The sequence below is a fragment of the Morone saxatilis genome, unplaced genomic scaffold (genome assembly GCF_004916995.1).
Source record: "Morone saxatilis isolate NCDOM2014 unplaced genomic scaffold, NCSU_SB_2.0 Contig4, whole genome shotgun sequence".
In the NCBI taxonomy this organism is placed as follows: Eukaryota; Metazoa; Chordata; class Actinopteri; family Moronidae; genus Morone; species Morone saxatilis.
The window spans coordinates 14,297,829-14,311,197 of record NW_023339984.1 but is presented as its reverse complement, the minus strand read 5'-3'; the positions used below and the strand labels follow the sequence as shown (position 1 = coordinate 14,311,197).

Below are 13,369 nucleotides of genomic sequence, written 5' to 3'. Positions count from 1 at the left end.
GGGGGGGGGGGGGTCTTAAAACTCGATTTACTACTTTGGACTAATTTGTTTACCCGCACAACAGAACACAAAAAAAAGAGCTGTTATTCAAAAAGGTTTGAGGTGATACAAGCAGAGAAAACAACTAGAGGGGTTGGTTCGAAAGAGTAAACAGATGAATGTGCTCCCAATAGCGGAAATTCATGTGATTCTGCCTGAGGAAGAATAAAATAAACCAGTTTTAGGGCCAAAGATCTTTATTCAAATGTGGTTTTGTTTCACGCTGTTAAACAAAGTAATTTGTGTGTTAATGACATGTAAAGAGAAACATTAGATTAGTTATCTAAGAGCTGTGCTAGGGATTATGTAAGGTCAAATATGCACGTCATGCACTAATAATGATAAAGGTGTCCACCCACCTGTTTTTAAATGCGTATTTTAAATTTGCATACATAAAAACTTGAGTGGAAGTTGAACTGTTGCCCAGATGTCTTTACATGCGGAAAGTGGAAATATTGGTTTATCCATAAAAACTAAATGTAAGAAATCATGAGGTACATAAGTGACTTAAACGTTCGCTGAAGAGACGGGAAACATCAGATCTGTGTGGAGCGATAAGGAGCGATAATGAAACAAACATAAACCATGTTTCTACATTTCTTTCCACCGTTTGAGGTTAGACTGGAGGATCTATTAGCTGAAGTGGAATATAATATTCATAGGTATGTTTTTATTAGTGTATAATCACCTGAAAATAGGTTTTCGTTACCTTAGAATGAGACGGTTTTATCAATGGGGGAGCTAGTCCTTTTCCACGGCACAACAATATTGCCTTTTACTGTCAGTTTTCATATCTAATTGCAAGACTCAAGACAAAATCTGGCATGTGCTGATTTACCACTACTCTCAAAACATTACTGTATTGTAACTGCAATGGTATTACCTCACTATTCCCAAGATATCACCCTTTATTACCTTGTTTTTAAGCCTCAAGTTGGACAGTAGCTGAGGCCATAAAAAAGCCTTATATACTTGTATATACTGTTATTGGGTAGTTATTATAACAAAACATCATATTCTATAAGCTCTTTGTGTGTTTTGTATGCATAAATGTAAAGCTGTCAGTAGAAAGTGGCATTAAAAGAAAAGAATCAAGTACAAGAACCTCACATTTGTACTTAAGTCCGGTACCTGAGTAAATGTACATAATGTTACATTGCCCCACAGTGTAAGTCACTGAACCCCGACCTCATCACTTTAAAGTACGGGGAATTGCGGTAAAATGCAAATATTTCCCCTCAGTGTGTAGAGGGGTGTGATAATAATAATGATGATGTATATCTCAGGGCCCCTCAAATGCATCTTCACACATGCTTGCACACACTCCCACTCACACATTCAGCTCTACTCATCATCTTGACAGAAGGGGACCGGTCTCACCTGTCAGCATGATTAGTGTCTCCACGGCAACCGCGACACATCCTCTCCGAGACCGAAGGACAAATCGCAACCTTTTTTTCCCCGAACCATCAAGGAGCTATTTTGAAGAGAAAGTCTAAGCGTTTTCTTGCGAAGAAATCTGTGATCTGATCATTTTTGATCATAAACTCTGTGATATGAATTTAAGAGTCTCTTCGTGGAGGGAGAGTGCCACTTCAACTCTGTTTTTATGTCTTTTTTTAATGAGATATCCACCTTTTGGAGAAAAAGTGCTGGTATGTTTCATATGACACACAGACAAATTGTCAGTTATCATGTAGTCTGAAGCTTTCATATTTTTCCCCATACTGAAGAATAGATACATTTTTTCCTTCAAGACAAAGTAATTGATTGATTCAGGAATGAGCTCTTCACTATGTTTATGTGGTTATTTTCTTGATTGATTAGCACAGAGGTATGATTTTACTGTGTCTTATTTCAAAATACTTGCACTTCCTAAAGCAAAGGGAACCACGTTGGAAAAACAAGTGTTATTACCTGACCTCAACGGCATTATTCTCTCACTTAACAGCTGAATAAAAGACTGTAGTTTCATATGTATCATTTGATATTAACACAGTATATGTAATCTATATTCTCTATCACCATCATCAAGGATTATGCGAGAACTTGGGCTACTGTTGATGTATGATTTGTGCAATGTGCATGACGGTGATTCATCACTAATTCACTTTAATAAAGATAATGGTATTTTTGTCATCACCATTGAAGCGTGGGTGCACGATGTCATTAACTTCAGATGAGAAAATATACATAAAATAAACGTTCCTAGTCCCAGTCAGTGCGCGCTGAATCGCCAATATTCATTTCTCTCCCCCAAAGTGCTATAGTTTGCACATTCTTGGCCTCATCTCGACACCAATGACTCGTGACTTCATTTCGACTTGGGCCTTTTGACTTGAAATTACTTGATACCTTCCCTCAAGCCAAAAGATTAAAAAGTAATTAAACAGTGTATAAAGACACGTTCCCTCATTATGATGAAAATGGGCACTGTAGGCTATTTCAAATCACTGTCCTGCTGCGGTAAATACTCACTAGAACACCACATGTGTATTTATTATTATTACTTAAGAAAATTACTTCTGGGATTTGTTAAACAACAACAGGAAAAATAGCCTGAAGCCAGTTTTACCCTTTATCTTTAAACCAAGGATTTTAACTTAAACGAGTTACTAGTTGTCCCTCCTGTATGTCTATTTATGTCCAATGTGGTATTTAGTGGCAGCTTTGAAGCTCCTCTTTTGATCCGCTCAGGTAGACATTTTGACTCGTGTATTGTAGCCATTTTGGGAAAGTAAGATCCACTAGTTTACATATTTTGGGATTTGGGGACACAATAGTGTGCTTTCCCTCTGATTTGAATCCCTCTCATCTTCCTTGTCAGTTCTCGTCTCCTACTGACGATGCAGATCTCATCTTAGTCACTGTTGTTTCATCTGTGTGGTCTTTCCTTCCATAACTATATATATATGTGTGTGTCTGTGTGTGTGTGTGTGTGTCAAATCCAATGACTCACTGCTGGTTCTGAATTTTTGCCACCTACTCCTCTTCTATTACTGTATCTCCATCAACGACTCCTTCCTTCTTCCTCTTTCCTGACACGTCTCTCTTTCTGTCTCTACCTCAAGTCTGTAATTTTCCTTCACGTTATCTTTATGTTGACATTCTCTGAGAGGATGTGGTGGGAAGATGCATCATAAGGGGATCGGTGTGTCTATGTGTGCATGCAGGGTGTCACATCTTGTCAAAATCTAGCAGCACTTCCCCTCCCAGTCGGGAGAATTGAAGTATAATTAAACAACTCAATTCCAGTCTCCACTCAGACTCAACTGATTTTAACTTATAAAGGTTGATATTGAGTTTGTTCTATCAAAGTTATCACTGTTTGTTCATTGTAGAAACTTGATTTGATATTTAGTTTCAATTATTCATATACAGATTAAAAATCGACCATTCACTTTGTAACAAATTGTTAAATAGCAATTTAATTATTGTACTCATATTGTGCTATTTCAGTGTTTTGTGTCGTACGGTAGCAAAGTTATTTTCATCTCCAAGGAACATTTTTAATGTAGCACTTTCCTTGTTTTGTCCTCTGGTAAAATATATAGCCTAATAAATGTTCCCGCACAAAATCTATTTTGCTGTTTAGATAATCAAAACAAGCAAGAGTGCTCACAGTAGCTGGTAAAATGATCTCAGAACATCATTTTTCTTCTACTTCAACATCTTATCTCCATCTAATTTGTTCCCAATTTCTCAGCTCCTCGACCTGACACCTCTATCACTGCTCCTGTTCCTTCTTTCACACCTCCTGTCATCAGTTTCTTTCCCTCCGGATTTATCATGCCTTATTTTCCCTTTCACTGATTGCAGCTTGTCTTTGTCTCTTTATCCGGAATATAGATGATATCTTTCCAAAACCAAATACCTAAGAGCAAAGGTGTAAGGAATGGACTGATCTGTGTGTAAGCTGCAAACAAAGAGAGTCTCATCTTCCTCCCACTGTACAAAAATGAAGCCAAAATATCAGGGATATGGCCGCTGCCTTTTTTTGGCATTTGGAGCCAGAGTCTGCGCAGTAGTGATCGAGGTTGGCGCCGCTGTATCGAAGTCCTGGCCATACACCCCGGCCGACTCAATCGCGAGCACGGCTCAGCTGTCAATTATGACTTAAAACCCCCATTTTATAGCTTCAAATAACTAATTAAAACCAAAGTTATCAAATGAACTTTTGAACACACATCAGCGTGATAAAAAGTACCTAAAATGCCAGAAACCATCTTTAGGAAAAATTTACTTGACATGTATTATTTGTATAATTTGACGGTCCGTTTGCCTTTCTTCCTGTCACTCTGCATCACTTTTACTGAGACAAATGCCTGTATGTGTACTGTACTTGGCATATGAATTGCATCTGGCTCTGATCTTTATCTACCCCTTCATTTTGCAACCTCTGCAGGTCCATCACCAGGGCTTACTACCGTAACTCTGTGGGCGGGCTACTCCTGTTCGACATCACCAACCGTCGCTCTTTCCAGAACGTCCACGATTGGCTGGAGGAGGCTCGCAGCCATGTCCAGCCGCACAGCATCGTCTTCTTATTGGTGGGCCACAAATGCGACCTGGAGGCACAGCGCCAGGTGTGTACGGTAGCCTATAAAAGTGAATGTGAACACAATATTCATAAGGCTTTACTGAGTTCAAATGTGTTGCTGGGGATGGTGCCTGTTTTAAATGTTATGTAATATACAATTTAGCAAGCATTAAAAATAACTATTTTGTTCACATTTAGATCAGAACGCATTGGATCAGAGGCGAGTCGTCATAGTTTAATTCTCTTGGGGCAGCTGGCAGAAAAAGAGAAAGCAAAAAATATCACCACTGAAATTTAGACATTACAGGATGACACTGCAAAATGCTCCGCACAACAGTGTGTCTACGCTCGTATAATACAGTGTTGTAGGATTAAAATCAAATAAACCAGGAATTATGTAAGATTTCCCATCTTAGCAGCTTCATTCTGATCTCGATCTGATCACTCTCATCACCTAATGTTGAACTGGAAGGCTCATTTACAAGACTCTTATCACACACATCTCACAAACTAATTGAAAGTGATGCTACTCTGCTACACTGCAAAATGATCTTTATCAATCTCGTGAGTGTGCAGTCTGGTTTACTTCAGCATAACCAAAATGCAGATTGAGACTCTATCGAGCAACTTTGGAAGCAGCGTGGTTGCGTGACCAAAAAAACATTTGCAATCTTGTATTTCATTCATTCAGAATAAGAAAAGAGCAATATTTAGTCAGTTCTAAAACATTTTGTGCAGGTTTCCTCTCTACTGCAGGGTCCTACCTCAGAGGGCGTTGTTCTGGCTTTTTTTTTAGGTTCTCAGAAGGTGTCTTACATAAGCTACACTAGCTCTTGACTGCCCAGTTTCCAAAGTTTTGTTTCATCTCATCTCATCTCATTTGATCTTCTAGGTGACCCGCCAGGAAGCAGAGAAGCTGGCAGGGGCGTACGGGATGCGCTACGTCGAGACGTCGGCCCGTGACGCCATCAACGTCGAACACGCCTTCACCGAGCTGACCAGGGACATCTTCGCCTTGGTGCGGTCCGGTGATATCTCAATCCAGGAAGGCTGGGAGGGCGTTAAGAGCGGGTTTGTCCCCAATGTGGTTCACTCCTCGGAGGAAGTGACCAAGAGTGACCGCCGCTGTCTATGTTGATCTGGCAAGAGTTTTAAGACTGAAGGTAAAAAGAGGAGGGATCAAGGAAGGATTCAGAGGGGAGTGGCTGATGGACTGAGGTGTCAGCCCTCTGACTGAAACAGTTGGTAACCCTCTATTGTTCTTTCTTCAGACTGGATACAGAGGAATTTCAATGGAAAGGCTAGTAGAAGGCGGAGAAGAACACCTTGAACGTGGGTGGATAGCTGAAGGGTTGCGCCCATTTCTGTATACCTTTTATTTCTCTCAGAGGAAGGATCACAGATGCTCATTTAATTGCGAGGGCTCCCACGATTCAATTCCTTTAGTTTTGTTTTGGGCTTCTTGCCTGAAAATCCCACCCTGAAAGTCTTGGAAAGGGCCTTAGAAAGACGATGACACTCTTGATGTTTCTTTTGGCCATCATCTCTTCCTTCACCTCTCCTCCCATTACTTCTTAATCTTCTCCTCTCCTCCAATATGCAATTACATGATCACATACGTTACGATCACTCTTACGTTGGTTTCCAACATCCTCCTAGCACATATCATTTGAAGAAAGTTTAGTCGGCACCGTTAGATTCAACCTCAAGAGAGAGTTCTCTTGTGCTGACATTTTGCTCCACATTCCACTATCAGAGCTCAATGGAGGAGTCCTGGAGGTCCTAAATATAATGAGGGAAGATGATTAACTTGGCAAGACACTCACATTATTTCTCTTCGGAGCAATTTAGGCCTCCAGTGAGCTCAATGACATTGACTACATGGTTATATCCACTATCATTCTGCTAAATGCCACACTATAACAAAACATCATCACCCATCCAGTTCCTAATGGACTCCTTAAACAGGAAGAGACAACGTGTACAGCTTAACTGACCAAGGTGGACTTGTTGGACTAGCTTAACAACTCCTAACTGTCTGCCTTGAACTGGGGATTTGTGAAGGTGGACCAATAGTAATGATGGATCCAGAAAGCACCTTAATAGCCACCTTAACTGTGGAGCCTCATTTGGGACTTTTGAAGGGTGCTAAACAAGCTTGAGATAATTTATTTCTTGAAAGCGAAGCAAACAGAGAGGGACCAGACCACGGACTCCACAAAAGAACCACTTCATCCACAATGCACGCATATGGACAATATAGTCATGAAAAGAAAGTCCAACTGGAAGGTCTTAAATTGAGCCAACACAAATACAGGCACGGGGAACTACAAGGTTAAATTTTGTTCTGAACAAGTGGTTTATATGCCTTTTTTTATGAGTGTGCGCAAGTGTAATATCTCATCACACCTTTATTTTTATTTTAACAGACTCCAATGCTACAGGTTGAGGTGACTGGCATAGTTACTTAGGCATTTTCTGTAGTTGCAAGACCCCACTTAGACTTAGAAACTTCATGCCTTGGAAGGTGGTTTTAGACGCACTCTCCCCAGATCTGGAGGCTGTAGTTTGCGGTGCTGTTCTGAATTCTGTTGTCTGTGTTATTTAGCCTACCCTTGTGGGTTGGACAAACTATAATAAACACCTCTCAGCATGATGCAACATTAACAGCACTGCAAACTGTAGCTTCCAAAATGACCATAAAGTTGACGGGTACAAACAAAAACTGAACATTACGCCCTTCCTGAAAGTAGGATTTATTGTTGGGCTGTTGTGTTAGTCAGCATTCATTTTAGCTAAGCGTACCTAATAAACTGGATCTTTAACAACAGGCAGATAGTGGCTTCAGTGATTTCAACACACATTATCATACAGAAGGTGTAACATGCATTTGTTCGATCCCTGACATATAAAAATGACATGTGTAAATGGGGCCAAAGAGTAGATCCAAACTGTATCGCACAAAACCATGCTATGGTAATGAGACTAACAGTGTGGTCACAGCGGGTGTTTTGACATTTTCCACCCTACGTGCTTCTGTGTGAATTCACCTTTTAAGCAGGCATTTATTTTGCTGTTACATTAAATAGTTTTCATGCTTTCACTCAAGCTGTCAGGCCAGCTACTGACGCATCTTTAAATGCCAAGGAAAATCAGAGGCAGTGAATCATGCTGTTTCATTGGCTTGCAGAACACGTGCAGAAAGGAAAAATTAAAAATGTCATATAAACGAGGTTTTAAGGAGCCTCAAAAATCATGTGAGTTGGCTGGCGACTTTTCTGCTTGAGAGACAACACTAGTAATCTACCAGTAGATTCCCATTCAAACTTTACCAAGACCAAATCTGTTTTATGTTTGTGTAAGCCACATGAACCTACATATTACTGACTAGGAACAGAGAGACTTTTAGCGTTGTTAGCAATTAAATGTACCTTACCTTATCTACCTTAAGTACCTGGTTGAGTTGGTGTAGATCCATATTTCTATACACCTTTGTTTGCAGAATCATTATTTAAGTGATTTCCTAATTTTCATATGATTTGATTGCGATTTAATTTTTCCAAGTCTATTTGAAACTTAATCTGATACACAGTCCTACATGAATGCCTATGCCTCTGCTATATTTCTTTTTCAAATTAATTTATCCAATGTCTTTCCCCATGCAGTTCATAATTAGAGTCATCTGATCAGTGAGGAAGCTGTAAGTGCTTCATTTTCTCACACTGTATGCCTTCTTGTTACATGTCTCCAAAGAGTTCTTGCTTGTGTTATCTTATTTTTACATGAATGTATCAGTAGAGGGGGGAAGTGAGATTTTACACCAAGTTGTCACATAAGAAATGTGTGAATGTGTGAATGAGAAACATTTCTAGTCAAAGTGACACACCCTTTTCCTAACTACAGCTTTGACAAAGGGGATCTAAATGTTTTGAGACTCGATGGAAATCATTCAAATGACAGTCCACTCTTCCACTTCTATACGCACTACATTACTCCTTACTGACATGAGTGAAATGTTGCCAGACAGAAAAAAATCGATCTGCAACAATCCTTCCAGGAATAAAAAGAAAAAAAAAAAAAGCCTGAGCTCTCCCTGGTGCCCTTGTGTTTTTGAAAATTTGACATTGAGGGTTATGTTTTATCTCACAACCGCTTTAAAAGATTGGTTTTCCTTTCTCTGCTTGCTGTATCATCACCGCTGCTTCCTGCTGAAACACTTTTAAACATTCCCAAGTGGCCGTCGCGGAGTAGACAGTTCAGAAGTGTTAAGGTCTGTGTGGGTGGGTGTGGATGCTGTCTCCTGTGTGCGTGTGCAGCTCCGCCTTATGGGCTGCCAAGACTCTTTACCAGATGTCAGCCGGCTGGTGGATCTGCTCACTGCTCTGCTGTACAGCACCTCTAAGCTCTGCTTCCACTCCACTGACATATTGTCAGTAGTTTCACATTTTTGGACGTGCGCTGATTCGGTGCTCCTGTTGAGAGTTAGATGATAAGACGCCACTCTCATTTCTGTTTCTTAAATATGCAGCTACTGTAAGCTTATCTTAGCACAAAGGCTGGAAACAGGCTACGTCCAAAAGTAACAAAACCCCGCAGCCAGCATCTCTAAATCTCACTAGTTAACTGGTCAAATCACGTTGGTTTAATCCACACAAAAAGAGATGGATTATAGGTTTTATGCTGAACTATTTCTTGGAAGTAGCTTCCTGGAGTCTCCGCTGGTTGCCAGGCAACCACACTATCACAAAAAAGACTTTGTAAGCCCTGTTAAACCATAAATTGTTGTTTTTACTCTTTGGTTTTTATACAGATTAAACAAACAATATATAATGTGTTAATTAATGAGCTTTAGAGATGCTAGTAGTTGGGGTTTGGCAACCCTAGGACATAGCCAGGTTAGCTGTTTCCCCTTGTTTATAGTCTTTATGCTAAAATAAGCTAACCAGCTGTCATTTTTAGCATACAGGTGTGACAGTGGCATCAGTTAAATTCCCTTAAATGTTTTTTACATTCTCCTACTATAATTTCTGTGTTCTCATAGTATACTTTTAGCATCCGCATGAGCCAGTGCCCCCTTTCACCATAACAGATGAATTTACTGAATCTAAATTTGGCCCAAAGTACAAAAAAATAATACAAAAGAGGACAAAAAATAATGTGAGGGAGGAATTTTTTGGGGATATATAAAAGGATAAAATATCCTTCACTTAGGCTAAATAAGCCTTTTAAAAACAATGAAATCCGTTGTCACAAAGCTTAAAATAACTTAATATAATGTGAAAAGTTATTATATTTTGGAGATATGTGGTTTTACAGGACAGCAAATCAAATTAAGGCAAAATTATTAAATTATGTTTAAGTTTATGAGAAAATGAACTTTAACTTATTTGGTACAATTGTTGAAACCGGCTCAAGGCTTGATTTGCTTTGAACACTGTCTGAATGGTCAGTAGTTAAACATTAAACATTAATCTTGTCACATCTAAATGTTGCCCAAGTGAAAATGACAGATCTGTGTCGAAAATGTGCAATACGGACTGAATACAAATCCATTTTTAGGGTTAAACAGCCAAGTCGATCTAATCCTGAAGCTGCCGTGCTTGGAGAGAATTCAGCTGATTCCAGTAAAACACAATTCAATCAGTGTGTGAAATAAACAGCAAGCAATTAAACACTGAAAGTGTCCTTCTGGGGCTTCTAGGAAAGAGGAGGCCATTAGAAAGGCCTCCTCTTTCCAGCTTCTACAGGTCTGGAAGTGGCTGTTAATGTTTTTTTGGCTTGACTGTGGGTAAAGCTAATTAGTTTCCTTCTCCACCTCCAGTGAGTCTTCAGTAAGTCACATGACATACTGTACATGAAAGAAGCTGTTTTTGGGCCGACTGGGCAGTCCACTCCATCAAGTTTGTCCCTTTTTTTTACACAAGCTTCAGTATTTTCTTGATCTGACGCTTGGTGCAAGCAGAGATGTGGAAATTCAGAGTCGCTGACAAAGTCACTCCCAGACGACATGAAGGGCACGTTGAAAGAATCACACTCATATGATGGAAAGCAGTTTCATGTTTGACAGCCAAGCCAATCGGCTTTTGGGCTTCTTTCCACAGAAACGTACCGGGATGATTTACGGGCACTCAACGCCATTCTCTGCCAGGATCCTTGGCAGCGCTCGGCTTCACTAAAGCTGCTTTCACACACAGAATGCATAAGACCGCACTCTCACACAAGCTGAAGAAAGGGCTCTGTTGTAATTCTGTTTGTTACAAATTCAGGTTTGAAGGAGTAGCCTAGTTTGACATTTTGGGAAATACACGTATTTGCTCAGTCAAAGATCCACACCTCTAAATCCATACAACAAATAAAATGTAAAGATGATTTTGGAAGGAGGGTAATGTGCTGGACTACTTCTTGGCCAAGAGCAATTCACCTCCTGCTGTCTTATGAGCTTTAGAGGTGCTTTTGGGCTGATTTTGCAACCTTTGGACAGAAAAAGCTGGGTTCCTTTCTGTTTTATGCTAAACTAAGCTGTTAGCTGTAACGTCATATTTACCCTACAGATTAGCCCCAGTTTGTATGTTTGAAAAGCCCAGAGGGTTGTTGCAATAAGACTTAGTGCTGAGTTCTGAAGATACTACCACAATCCTCAAAAACTTTTCTAACTATCTGGGTGGAAAATAAGTCCATACGCTTAACAATAAACTAATTTTCAACCAAAATCTGTATTCTAATTATATGGAAATTGTTTTTTCATCCAGATTTTGGTCTTCATGAACAACATTCTTGGTTTTACAAACATTGCTGAATAATTATCTTTTAGAGAGAGAAACGTAAACATAAACTGGGGCTAATCTGCGCGATAAATACGAAGCCAGCCGGCAGCCAGATAGCTTAGCTTAGCATAAAGACTCAAAACAAGAGCAGGCGGCCTGGCTTTGTCCGAAAGAAACAAAATCCACCTAACAAGATATAACATGGGAATTAGTGAGCTTTAGAGGTGCTGTTTAGCTACCATTTCCAGTCGGTATCACTCCCTCCAGGATATCGCAGGCTTTGTGGGATTGATGTGGCCTAAAATGCTTGATTTCACAGCAGCTTTTCAAGATTCTTTTTTGCAAAATTGCGAGAGAAAGTGAAAATTGCAAAAAAATAGTTGAGATGAAATTCGCTGGAAACAACAATGATAGGTCAAATTTGCAGAAAACGTTGAAGTGATTGGACAAAATTGCGAGGATCGTACAGAATTCGCAGTGATTGGTTGAATTTGTGTGCAACTTCCTGGAGGGACTGCTTTGTGCTAAGCTAAGGTAATGACTGGTGGTTATAGCTGCATATTTACCCTACACACATAAGAGTGGTGTCAATTTCCCTCCCAAAAAACTGTCAAACTCCTTTAAGCTTCATCGTTCATTTACAACTTTTGCTTTGAATAACATCCCCGTTCTTTAAGAATGTATCTGCAGTGGAGCCTAAGGTGGATGGGAAGTGAGTCTCCATATTTTGGCAAAATTTCTAATAAGCCAACATTAATAATCACACGGGTAAATTGGAGATTTAGAAAATATAAGATAAATTAGTCTGAATATTCCTTGCAACTGACACATGCTACACCTCAAGACTTTCCCAAATTCTAAAGATTCTCAGCCACTGGTGGTCTGTTATCTAAACTTTAGCTGGGTTTTCTACTCTGACAAGGGACATGTCATCAATGTGTAGCCCTTTATTCAAAAGCATGTGTCTGTTTGGCAACAACAGCTATTTCCTGCCCTCAATGTAACCCTTATTCTCACAGGAGCCGTGGTTCAACAGAAATTATGTTTCACTTGTTCTTTTCAACCCTCTGAGCTGTACAGACAATGCTGTATATCACTGTCCTTAATCCTGCTGGGTTAAAGCCGACAGTCTCTCTTCCTCTGCTCTAGTTATCTCTCAACAAACTGAAATGTACTAAAAAAATAAATAAAATGTGACTGGAAAAATAAACCTGTTCTCACTCTATTTTTTTTTAATAAATGGTGGGTGCTTTTTTTGGACTTAGGCTGGTATCTGGGAAGGATTGGAGAGAGGGGGATGTTGGAAACTGATGAGAAACAAAAACCTATGTTTGTCTCAAGGCAACAATCCTATTTTGCAACAAATCAATGCACCAAATTCAAGTATCTTTTTTTATTTTTTAAATCCAGCCATCCTGCCCCCTGCAAGTGTCCATCCAGCTGTAGTTTCTGAGGGGACTTAAACACCCATCTGTTGATACTTTAGGTACATTATACAGATGATATTTACTTAAAGGTGCTTTTACTTGAGTAAAAGATCTGAATACTTCTTCCACCACTGGTTATGATTATTGGCAAGGTTGGAAGGGGTTACTTTAAAAATGTAATCTGATACAATTAAATAAAAAATGTAGTCAGTAACCTAATTAAAGTATCACAATATTAAAGAAACAACGTAGATTTTTTTTTTTAAGATGAACTCAACAACAAATATGCAAATGAAGTGGGGGAAAAAAATCAATGTAACATGTATTCTGTAAGACAATAGAACAACCGTTAAAACAAATAGAAACCAAGATGTTTTGCCTCAAAAATTTGTGTATTTTTTAAGAAAAAGTTCAAAATTCAGGCAGTAGCACATAGACCTGTAACAGGTTTGTTTTTTGTTACTCCTCAAGTCTCGTCATTGCTTATTTTAGTATTATTATTATTATTATTATTATAGTATTATTTTTTGTCTTTTTTTTGTTGTTTTTTAAAGAGAATGTTTGTGTGTGAGAGAGAGAGACATGCCACTGGGATTCTA

At 39.3% G+C, this 13,369-nt stretch overlaps 1 protein-coding gene across 1 annotated transcript in view; it reads left to right on the top strand.

The window, feature by feature from the left end:
• Nucleotides 1-7,017, top strand: part of LOC118337776 (ras-related protein Rab-39B) — a 13,381-nt gene extending 6,364 nt beyond the window's left edge. Inside the window, exons 3-4 of the mRNA XM_035674886.1 lie at nt 4,445-4,625; nt 5,472-7,017. Coding sequence (XP_035530779.1) covers nt 4,445-4,625; nt 5,472-5,717 — 427 coding nt within the window. The 3' untranslated portion in view covers nt 5,718-7,017. The remainder of the gene's footprint in view (nt 1-4,444; nt 4,626-5,471) is intronic.
• Nucleotides 7,018-13,369: the final 6,352 nt, after the last annotated feature.